General features: G+C 38.6%; 1 protein-coding gene and 1 long non-coding RNA gene across 5 annotated transcripts in view; one reads left to right on the forward strand and one right to left on the reverse strand.

The window, feature by feature from the left end:
- LOC104589004 (uncharacterized) overlaps positions 1–12,546 on the forward strand; it is a 102,683-nt gene that overhangs the window by 79,601 nt on the left and 10,536 nt on the right. The window contains exon 5 of the mRNA XM_010247163.3: positions 12,077–12,195. Within this exon, the coding sequence (XP_010245465.1) occupies positions 12,077–12,195 (119 nt within the window). The remainder of the gene's footprint in view (positions 1–12,076; positions 12,196–12,546) is intronic.
- The window catches only part of LOC148800766 (uncharacterized), a 126,120-nt gene that overhangs the window by 76,500 nt on the left and 37,074 nt on the right, over positions 1–12,546 (reverse strand). The window lies entirely within an intron of this gene.

The raw sequence follows: 12,546 nt of genomic DNA on the forward strand, positions 1-12,546 counted from the left end.
TGATGTAGACACATATGAAGTTGATGGAGGAGGAATTAATGATATCCTCCCTAGGGTCAAAACTAGAGGTATATGTCTGAACTGCAATAGTAGTAGGGGGCTGGTTCTCCTAAGTAGCCATGTTTGTTGTAGTGAATTTTCTTGAACCTTGTTGTCCTAACTTCTTATTTAGATCTGAACCCTATTTCTTACTCGATTCCTGAGCCCATTTCGAATTCCCATGAAGGTCCCAACATGTGTCACGAGTGTGTCGAGGCTTCTGGCAATGGGTGCACCATAATTTTTCTTTGTCATCCACCCTTTTTTGAGAGTCTCCCTTCTTAAAGGGATTCCCCCCACTTGTAACAACACTTCCTTTTATTGCCAACACAACTGCATCTCCCCCAAAATTATTCATTAGATTTCTTCTACTTTCCTCTGACTGTACTAGAGCATATACCTCTGGACAGATGAGAGATCCTTGCTGCCAAGGATCTACACTCTAATGGATTCATATATAGGGTTCAGGCCAAGGAGGAAGGCAAAGACCGTTTGTTGTAAAGCAAGAGACTTACATGCTTTGGCATCTTCATCACACTTCCAATCTGCACTCTAATAGTGATCCAGCTCTTTCCAGATGTAAGATAAGTCTGAGTAGTACACAAAGAGACTCCTCTCCCCCTGTTTGCAAGTAGAGGATTTTGCCTATAACTGATAGGTTTTTGCATAGTGTCTTAATTTAAAATAGGTTGACTTGGCTTGTTCCCAAATCTCATAAGTTGTTTCAGCCTACAAAAAATTTCTTCTCATCTGAGGGTGCATAGACACTAAGAACCATGACATTACCATGTTGTTCTCCTAGTTCCATCTGTCATGCTCAGCACTCCCAGAATTAGGTTCCTTAATTATTTCATTTATATATCCTATTTCTCCTCTTGTAGTAATGATCCCCTTCGACCATTCTAAGTAATTTAGACCATCAAGAGGTATGACAGCTGTTAAAATAATTTAGTTGTTGATGTTAGGGTCTGTTTGGCTAGTCAAAGTGTTTCTTTTTTTTCGTTTTTTTCTTTCTGTTATGTCTGTTATTGTACTTAGGGGCACAAGGGTCTTTTCCCTTGTTATTTCTGCCGCCCTATATATATTAAAATAAAGGTTGGCGTCGCCATTACTGTTACATTGCAAAATCCTTCTCTCTTCTCTTCTTCTCCTCTTCTCTTCTCTTCTCTTCCTCTTATTTCTGGCCAGCCATACTGTCAAGATGGTATCAGAGCGGGAATACTGATTAAAGAGAGCAGATCGAACAACCTTTACTGAGAGAACAGATCGAACAGACTTGCTGAGCCTGGGCGGAACAGAAATATGAATCTGGATTGAAAAAAACAGCTCTACAACTGGTACAGTTCTCCCGTTTTTTCTTCTTTACCCTCCTTGGTCATGTACCAAGTGAAAACCATATGAATCTGGGCGGCTGAATGCTGTCGAATCTATATACCCCTGCTTTTCTTGGATCGTGTGATGTTCATATGTTAAGACAACTGTAGGTCAAGGATGACCTGTCATCTCAATGATTCGATTTGATTATAAGTGATAAGGATCTCTCCTGCCGATTAATGGCTGTTAGACATTCTGGAATTCTGGTAGGTTGGGACTGTTAAAACTGTACAGGTCTGAAATCTGTCGAATACTACCTCTGTTTTGTCCTGGATTTGGTACTGTTTGTGCTCAACCTGGTTCTTTTAAATCCAAGTGTGTGGGTGTGGACTGAGCGGAGCATTGTTGTGTGGAGTAAGGAGGGGTCCTAAGTCCGGTGTTTGGGACTGATTATCTATTCGACCATGTCGTCTGAGAATTCTGCTACTTCAGAGATTTCAGGGAGCCACAATGGAGTGAGTGGGGGAATGGATATGAGCTTTCCCATGGCTGTTATTCCCTTTGATGGTCTGAACTACCTTGAGTGGTCTAGGGGAATAAAATTCTACATCACTGCTAGGGGGAAAATAGGATACATCAATGGGAGAGTGAAGGAACCGAAGTATGGAAGTGCTGAGTATGATAGGTGGAACCAAGAGAATAGTATGGTGATGTCTTGGCTCTTGGTTTCAATGATGCCACAAGTAAGGAAGACTTTTATGTGGGTTGAAACTGCTTGTGAGATAATGGGAACAAGCGAAGTTCACCTATGCCAAGATATATCAACTGCAAGCTGAATCCTTTACTTGCAAGCAGGGGGAGAGGAGTCTCTCGATGTACTATTCTGATTTGACATCAATATGGAAAGAACTTGATCACTATCAGAATGTGAATTGGAAGTGTGATGAAGATGCAAAGGCCTATAAGTCACTTGTATCTCAGCAACGAGTTTTGCCTTCCTCCTAGGGCTGAATCCTTCGTATGAGTCCATCAGGGTGCAGATCTTGGGTAGTAAAGACTTGCCATCAGTTCAGGAGATGTATGCCTTGGTGCAGTCAGAAGAAAGCAAAAGTGTGATGAATGGTGTAGAAGGGGAGTCAGTTGCCCTAACTGTCCGAGGAAATTCAGATACAAATGTCGGAGGTGGTTTTAAAAAATGTGACACTCAGAAAAAAATAGATGATAAGAGCAAACTTTGGTGCACTCACTGCCAGAAGACACGACACACAAAAGATACATGTTGGGATCTCCATGGAAAACCTAAATGGGCACAGGATTTGGGTAAGAAGTCAACACCTGATCAGGGCAAGAAACTAGGCCAGCAGAATCAAAAAAGGTATAACTCAGCTAATATGGCGTCGACAGGGACTAGTCCTTTGGTAACTCAGGAGAGGCATCCCAGTTCTGACCCTAAGGAAGATATTATCAACTCCTTTCGTGAACATTTGGAATTGTATGGTAGGACTCTCCGCCAGATGGATTCTGGTCCTACTCCCTCTACCTCGTTTGCGTCTACATCAAGTAATGCCACAACCTTCCATGTGTCATCTCATACTACTGATTCTCCTTGGATTATTGACTCCGGAGCTTCAAACCACATTACCGGTAAGTCAATTTTGTTTCAGACATATAACCTCTCTGGGAGAGATAAGGTAAGACTGGCTGATGGTTCTTTTTCTACCATAGCTGGCCGAGGATCTACACTCTCCCACTTGGCCTTACCCTTCCTAATGTACTGCATGTTCCGAAATTACCTATTAATTTGTTGTCCATTAGTAGTCTAACTCACTCCTTGAACTACTCAGTCAATTTTTTTCTGTCTTCATATGTGTTTCAGGATTTGGCCTCGGGGAAGACGATTGGTAAAGGAAGCATGGTGGATGGTTTCTACGTGTTGGAGAATAATGCTGGTATTGTGGCGACAGAGTCCATGAGTTCGTCAAGTGAAAGTCAAGCCTATTTATGGCATAGTCGTCTAGGTCATCTTTCTTTTGAGTCGTTAAAAATTATGTTTCCAAAGTTGTTTGAGTCCTTGTCAGTGAGTCAGTTACAGTGTCAAACTTGTCAATTGAGTAAGCATTGTAGAAGTTCTTTACCTTTGCGAAATAAAAGATCTGAATTTCCATTTCATATTGTTTATTCTGATGTTTGGGGCCCTGTTACTCTACGCTGGCTATAAATACTTCATTACCTTGATTGATGATTATTCTAGATACACTTGGGTTTATCCTATGCGATCTCGAGATGAAGTGCCACAAATTGTGAAAGATTTTCAATGCATGGTGTTCACTCAGTTCCAAACGGAAATATGTACTAGATCTACTAAAAGATACAGGCAAGTTGGGGGTAAAACCATTTGATTCACCAATTGAACCTAATCATCATCTGGGGGACAGTCAGGGAGAATTTTTGAAAGATGTAAAGAAGTTTTAGAGACTCGTGGGGAGACTTTTGTATTTGTCTATGACCAGGCCTGATATTGCCTATGCAGTGGATGTCCTTAGTCAATTCATGCACAGCCCTAGGACAACTCACTTTTTGGCTACAGAGAGGATCTTGAGATATCTCAAGAAGTTTCTTGGAGCTGGTTTGTTATTCCAGAAACACAGTCACTTAATGGTGGAAGTATATACTGATGCAGATTGGGCAGGAGCAGTCAATGACCGAAAGTCTACCAGTGGGTATTGTGCCTTTGTAGGAGGAAACCTGGTCACATGGAGAAGTAAAAAATAAAGTGTGGTGGCTAGATCCAGTGATGAAGCAGAGTATAGAGCGATGGCTCATGGGGTTGCGGAAATCATGTGGATAAGAAATCTGTTAGGTGAACTGGGTTTCGCAGTGAGCAATCCTATGTCACTCTACTGTGACAATAAAGCTACCATCAATATTGCTGCTAATCCAGTCCTGCATGATAGGACGAAACACATTGAAGTGGACAAGCATTTTATTAGAGAGAAACTTGAAAGTGGAGAAGTGTGTACACCATATGTCAGCTCAGAAGAACAACTTGCAGATATCTTCACCAAAAGTCTTCATCATGTGTGGCACAAAGATTTATGTGACAAGTTGGGCATGATTGACATCTATGCTCCAACTTGAGGGGGAGTGTTAAAATAATTTAGTTGTTGATGTTAGGGTCTGTTTGGCTAGTCAAAGTGTTTCTTTTTTTTCGTTTTTTTCTTTCTGTTATGTCTGTTATTGTACTCAGGGGCACAAGGGTCTTTTCCCTTGTTATTTCTGTCGCCCTATATATATTAAAATAAAGGCTGGCGCCGCCAGTACTTTTACATTACAAAATCCTTCTCTCTTCTCTCCTCTCTTCTCTTCTCTTCTCTTCCTCTTATTTCTGGCCGGCCATACTGTCAAGAACAGCCATAGGGAAGGATAAATCCATACCCCCACTCAGTCCATTCTGCATTGAGGAAACACTGGAAGTGGTTGGATCTTCACTATTCATGATAGGTAGTTTAGATCACACTAGGAGTGGTTGAACCTTCACCAAACAAAAAAAAAAAAAAACAGTCCGACCTATTTTCCCTTTCGCACACTGTATTATGTCTGAAAAAAAAAAAAAAATCTGCACCAGGAAACTACAGGCAGCCACCTTCTAGATCGACCACAGTACTTCAGTCACCCAGAAAAAAAAAATACTGCTGTTACAGCACCTACAGGTCATCACCAACCTACAAACTACCCACTGCACTGCTGTCACAGCACACACAGGTCATCTCCGACCTACAAACACTCCACAAAGCTGCTGTCACAGCACATACAGGTCACCTCTGATGTACCAACCACCACAAGGATCACTCGATCCTACAAAAAAGGAAGGCACAGGTGCTAATCACCTCACATCTGTTGATTTTTCCCCCTTTTTTGTCTGTCCTGATACATGATCAGGAAAAAGAATAAAAAAAAGGTGAAAGAATCTTCTGAGATCAGTCCAAAGATCATCATCACCTCACATCTGTTGATTTTTCCCCTTTTTTTTGTCTGTCCTGATACATGATCAGGAAAAAGAATAAAAAAAAAAGGTGAAAGAATCTTCTGAGATCAGTCCAAAGATCTACCTTGTTTTTCTTCAGAGAAAAAAAAATCAGCAGCATGATGAGGAAGAAGACAAAGGACCCAGTCTCCTTTCAGATCAAATGAACCCGCTCTGATACCATCTTGTCGAGAAGCTGAAGTGAAGAGAAGAGAGAAGAGAGAAAGAGAGGAGAAAAGAGAGATCTGAGAGCAAGAAGTGTTGCTGGTGGCGCAAGCTTTTTGGTATTTATATTAGGGCAACCAAAACATAACATAAAGAGAGGGGAATTACAATAGTACCCCTGCGACACTAACAGAAATAAAAAAACAAAGAAAACAACTTATAAACAGCCTTTTAACAGGGGGTAAAGTTGTAATCTTATGTTTTTTAATGTTTTCCTAATATAAATATCAGTTAGATGGGTCGGGTAGAGTTAAGCTGCCCTATTGTAAATTTCTTCTTCTTTATGAATCAGAATATAAACAGGTATAATCTCTTATATTTCTTCCATAATTTTGTTGCCAATATTAGTTTTAAATTAAAAACTTGTAAAGTTGTAATGTATTATTGAAATATGTTGTAAATTTCTTTAACTTATGAAAAAGGAAAAGGTTGCTAAAAAATCTGATGCACTTCTTATTTTTCTTCCATAATTTTGTGTCTAATATTCTACTATGTATGCATCATGTGTGCACAAGGGTGTGGGTGTGAGCTTTAGGTGCAGTTTGGAGACCAGAAAATCGATGCTTGTAATAGAAACACAATTTTGAGTCCATGCAAATAGATATCAACTGTTATATCCCAAGAGGCTATGAATCCAAGCTGAGAATGATCATCTTGGTCTGATTTGCTCAACTTGCTTTCTGTTATAGGACAAGTAGGGGGTATCCTTTGTATCAACATTAGTGGGCAAAGAAAGTTAAAATCTGAAAGCTGGAAGAAAGAAGAGTTTTTCAGATTTGGATGTATGAGAGAGAAGGAATTAACATGTTTAGGAAGATGAGCTTCAGCAAGAGAAAAATAGAGATAAGAGTGGGAGAAAAGAGGAGAGAGAGAGATCATACCACACAAGAAATATTTTAATTCATGTCAAATTCATTATTCAACTCTAAAATTCTAATCCCAGTGAATCTAATTATTAGAAGATTTTATATTGATAAAGAAAATATACAGAAGCTTGTATATTGATAAAAAAATATATATAGAAGCTTGTATCTCCCTTTTAGACTCCACTTCCAATTTGAACATAAAAATGACTCTTAATTGCTTTACAACCTAGTTAAATCAATACTTAATAAGGACACTTAAATATGTACTTGGGCTATCAAAATAACTCCAAATACCCGCTACTAGTCACACTAAAACTAGATAAGCATAAGACAACTCCAAGGTAGACCAACAAATACAGAAATAATCAATCCCCATTGTAGGCCAACACACCATCAGTAAAATTGCCATAGTTTTTCTAAAAACTCACTGGATATGCAAGATATTGGCCCTCAAGATGGTTGAACCTATTCCTGTAACACCTATATACTAGAAAATAACTGCCTAAATGCAAAGGCACATGCTATCCTAAATGGATGAAGTGCCTGTGTTAGACACCCATTAGATTTTGACACTCCATGGATTCTTGCGAAATTCTTATATGTGACATTTTCCTTTCTCCCCTTTCTTATTTGACATAAATGAACAGCTAATGTACAATGTGAATGTATGAAGTGGAGATGAAGATGAAAGGGAGAGGAAAGGGAGGGTCCATAGGAAGTGAAGATGAAGATTCTCAACTTGAATGTGAGGGGATTAGGGGGGATTAGGAAAAAGCCAGTAATAAAGGAAGTTTTAAGGAAAGAAGATCCAGATGTAGTGTTGATTCAGGAGTCTAAGTTGGAGTTTAATAGTAGACATGCTAGATCTCTGTGGAAGGCAGGGGCATTAAATGGGCTGTATGCCCCTCTTGGGGGAGCTCAGGAGGAATTGTCACACTGTGGAAAGAAGAGGCTATGGAGGGGGAGTGGAGGAGCTGATTGGAAAGTTTACTATCTCAATTAAATTCAGGCATAGGGTAGACAATTTTGAGTGGGTTCTAACCAGCGTATATGGCCCAACTGGTTACGAAGAAAGAAGTGAATTTTGGGAGGAATTGGGAGACATTAGAGGACTCTAGGGAGGTCCATCGTGTTTAGGAGGAGATTTCAATGTCATTAGATTCTTGGAGGAGACCAGTAGTGTGAGGAGAGGTAGTAGTACCAGCATGAGAAGCTTTAACAACCTTATCAACAACAGTTGAAAGAGGTTCCTTTGTTGCATGATTTGTTCACTTGGTCAAACATTCAAGAGAACCCTATATGCTCTAAATTGGACAGGTTTCTATTCACAGCAGATTGGGAGGATCATTGGAGAGTTGTTAGTTCTAGAACTCTACCCAGGGTAACTTCAGATCATTGGCCTATTGTATTAGTATGAGAGGATCTTGGTACGAGGGGACCCACACCTTTCAGATTTGAGAACATGTGGTTGTCTCACACTGGTTTTGTTGAGTTGGTGAAGAATTGGTGGAATGATGGTAATCGAGGGGCTAATTGGGAGGGTATGAAATTCCATTGAAATTTAAGGAGCTAAAACTGAATATCAAGGAATGGAACACTTTACAATTTGGAAGGTTGAAGGCAGGAAACAGCCAGTGGTCAATAAAATTGAGGAGTTAGATGACAAAGAGAAAGGGGGTACTTTTGGAGAGAGAGACAAGCAAGAGAGATGGGAACTCAGAAAGCGACTAGAAGACATTCTTTTCAAGTAGGAAGTTGGCTGGAGGCAAAAGTCCAGACATAAATGGGTGAAGGAAGGTGATAGAAATACTAAATTATGTCATGCAATGGCCAATAGTAGGAGAAGGAAAAGTCTGATTTGTAAATTGGAGGTTGATGGGGTGGCTATTACTCAGCAAGATGAGATTGCTAGGGCCTTTGTGGAGTATTTTAAGTCGATTTATAGAAGGCCCTTACATCAGAGATTCTGGGTAGAAGGGTCAGACTGGCCAAGACTATCTGAGGAGAGAAAGAGGTGACTTGAAAGAAAGTTTGAGATGGAGGAAATTAGGGAAGCAATCTTTTCAATGGATAGATCTAATGCACTTGGGCCTGATGGACTCACCATGCCTTTTTATCAGGACTGCTGGGGATGGGAAGGGATCAATTGTACTGGGCTGTATTGTGAGATGTTGTTTTGCTCTCTTGTAGAGAGTTAAGCCTTTTTAACTCTCTCTGATTTTCTGTACCTGTTTCTTATATTTATAATGAAATTTTGTTATTGATAAAAAAAAACATTATTAATTGTCAAAGTCTGTTTTGTAAGGGCAATGTACTCCTTGTCTGTTTTTTTTTCTCTTATATAATCAAGGTTGTTTCTATAATTACACATCAATTTAAACATAATACAATTGGGTTAATAGGTTGGAAATATACAACACATACACTCTTTCTCTCTCTCTTCGTCTTCTTCTTCTTTTTCTTCCTTTTCTTCGTTCTAACTGAGATATCTCTCCTTTCTTTATTTATTTTTCTTATTTACTAAAGTCCATAAGTTGAACTACATGGCATTAGAGCTAGGTTAGTCGACTAATTCATTCCAAATGCCTTGTTCCATTGATTTCAACTTAGAACTTCATCCACACATTGAGCAAAGGAAATAGGACTTTAAAGGACTGATCGCCCATAATAATACAAAATATAAGGTTTTGCACTATACATATTTGTATTTGTACTCCTTCCAAACTGAGCCTTAATTGCTCTATGACCTACCCATCTTATTGTGTCTTTCAAGATCTCATGATGAAGAGGATGATTTGTGGAGATCATGAGGTGGGAGGACTGTACTACCTGAATGACCATAGACCCATAGTTCACAGATAGCTCTTCATTCATCTTTTACACCACAACAGTGGCATTGTCGTTTGGGCCATCCATCTATCTATGTTTTGAAAAAGTTAGTCCCTTCTTTAGAGTCAGTTTCACAGTTAGAATGTGAATCATGTCAATTCAGAAAACACCATAGAGTTTCTTTTGTTCCTAGAGAAGATAAAAGAGTCATGAGTCCTTTTCTCTTGTTCATTTCAATGTATAGGGTTTGGATTGTGTATCATCTTACAATGGTTTTAGATATTTTATAACCTTTATTGATGAGTTTTCTAGGATGGCATGGATCTATTTAGTAAAAGACTTTTGAATCGTTTTCTTTCTCTTATTTCATGCTAAAACAAGATAATGCTAAGCAGCTAAAGAATATTTTCATGGTCTTTTTCAATCTTATTTTGACACCCATGGCAGTGATGCTGTTCTCATTGCTTGCTTTCTCATCAACAGTATACCATCTTCTCTTATTGGGGGCTAGTCACCTTATTTTGTCTTGTTTCCCATTATTTCTCCTTGTTCCCTTCCTCCTTGGGTCTTTGGATGTGTTTGCTTTGTCCATAAATTGGGTCCTGGTCATGACAAGCTTGATGCTCGAGCTATAAAATGTGTCTTCTTTGTCTATTCCCGTATTTAGAAAGGATACAAGTGCTATGACCCTATTCTCCATATGTCATTTATTGTTCTTGATGTCACATTTTTTGAGAACTTACCCTTCTTCTCTGGACAGGAACCCTCACCTTTTATTCCTCTTCCTTTTGTTTCTAGTGGTGTATTTATTCCCCTACCTACTTTGGAGGAGCCTATCAGACCATTGGATGGGATCCTGTTTTAGTGTCTTCACTAAAACAGTAGCTCCTTTGACCTCAAACCCACAACTAGTGTCTTCACTATCAATAGATCCACCTGAATTAGATCTCGATCTTCCTATTGTTGTCTGTAAAGGTAAGCATACTTGTACTTCTCACCCATTTCACATTATGTATCCTTTGCTTACCTATCTCCTATCCATCAATAGTTTGTTTCTCTTCTTTCTTCTGTTTTTATTCTTTATTCTCCTATCTCCTATTCAAGAGGAAGTATATATGGAGCAACCTCCTGGGTATGTTGCTCGGGGGAGGTAGGAAAAGTGTGTAAATTGAGGAAAGCAATTTATGGCCCTTTTTCCCCCATACCATTTTCTTCTTCGTTTTCTTCCTTTTCTTCATTCTAACTGAAATTTCTCTCCTTTACTTATTTTTCTTATTTATTGAAGTCCACAAGTTGAACTACAATAACAAAATAAACTTAGAGTACAAGACTAGAAAACACCTATGCAATGCATAGGTTGGCGTTAAGAGATGCCCATGTTTTATAGGGGAGTGATTATATTTATTTTCCTAATAAAAAGGAAACTAAATTGGTTGTGGGCGAGTTTAAATGGCCCCGCATTTGTTCTTTTTCTTTTTTAAAAAATTAGAAAAATACAAAAACTTTATGGGGGTTGGACGTGGACAACATTTTTAGTAACTTAAAAAGTGTTGGCCCTCCTCCAAGGTTTGAAATTGGCTAAACAGATGGGACTTCATCAAATTGAAGTGGAGGGGTACTCCAAGCTGGTAATAGAGTGGATCCAAACACACAATTTAGGAGTTTGGACCCATAGGCAAATTATGAGAGAAGGTGTCTATCATGGGAAATTGGTGTTACCTTCAGATGGATTAGAAGGACAGCAAATGGTTTGGGTGGTATGGCTGATACCTTAGCCAAACAAGGGACTAGGGAAGATCTCTTTTGGGCTCTATTGTAAGTTATTGAATTAAAGGAGAAACACCTATTTTGGGGTGTTAGACGGCTGTACTTATTTATAATTTAATTTGAATGAAATTACTATTTCCAATAAAAAAAGGTAACACAAATAGTTAAACTTTAGGATGGAGTGAAAATTGGTTCACTAATCTTTACATGTTGGTTTTGTAAAGGTTGTTTTAAGAGATTGTAACATAATATACCATGCTACTTCTTATAATTGTTTTTCCATTTTTAATGTTACTTTCGCTTACCAAAATAAAACTGGGCATTTGAGAAAAACGAACTTGTTTATCCTTCAGATCATCATCATTATCCAAGTGTTATCCCAACTGTATGTGGTCAGCTAAATGAATCTTGTTTTGTCATCCAGTTCTGTTTAATCCCATATCCATTGTTAGATTATGAGCTCTTAAATCATATCTTACTACTTTGACCCATGTCCTTTTTGATCTACCTCTATCCTTCTAGCCCCTTCAAATTGCAAGATATCACTTCTTTTTATAGGTGCTGTTGATGGTCTTCTACACATGTGACTAAACCATCTTAGTCTACTTTCTCTTGTTTTATCACCTATTGAAGCCACTTACAGGTTCCTTCAAATGACTTCATTTCTGACCATATCCTTTCTAGTTTTTCCACTTGTCCATCTCAGCATACTCATTTCCCACACTCATTATATGTCATTTAGATAATGCTTGCATTTGAGAACTCATGCCTGCTCTCTCCTTGTTGCCATTATATCTTGAGAGGCTAAGTGCATGTTTGTATAATTTACATGTATTATTATATATACTCGTACTTATTCCTGGATTAATTCATAGGGTACATTCAAAAACTCTATCCAAGTTCTATGGCTTGTTAAATACTTAAATTTAAAGCTTTACTTGTTGATACTTGAATAAGACCTTGTACCTTAAAAGGAGTACAATATTTTCCTAATGACATTTGTCATTTGCAGCTGCTTGTATGACTTGGGATTTAGCAGAATCAGGGAAGCATTTCATTACCACTATAATCAATGGTTCTGATCTGGTGCCAACATTCTCAACTGCTTCTGTTGATGGTCTTCGTTCTGAGGTGCTGCAATTGTTTTTCTTACCAACTAACTTCTTATGGAAAATATTACTAGTTGATGAATCCACCATTTCTACCACATGTAGGATCCCATAGCCAATCCTGATAGTTAATTAGATGGTTTTCACTCTGGATCAGCTATTTCTCAAGTGACTTGAGTCACAGTCCAACCTTTAAATTCTCTTAAGTTTAAAGATGCCCATAAAAAAGGACTTATCTTGAACACATGGCAGCATCTTTTAGGATGAAACTTATTGCATAAATAGTGAAAGCAAAACGAGAACCCCTTTTCCGTCTGCAAATTTTGCTGATAGAAGATTCTTGGGTTGTGTAGACTTCCTAACTTGATTGGGA

This window comes from Nelumbo nucifera, chromosome 4 (genome assembly GCF_055504915.1).
Source record: "Nelumbo nucifera cultivar China Antique chromosome 4, China Antique-T2T, whole genome shotgun sequence".
Classification (NCBI taxonomy): domain Eukaryota; kingdom Viridiplantae; phylum Streptophyta; class Magnoliopsida; order Proteales; family Nelumbonaceae; genus Nelumbo; species Nelumbo nucifera.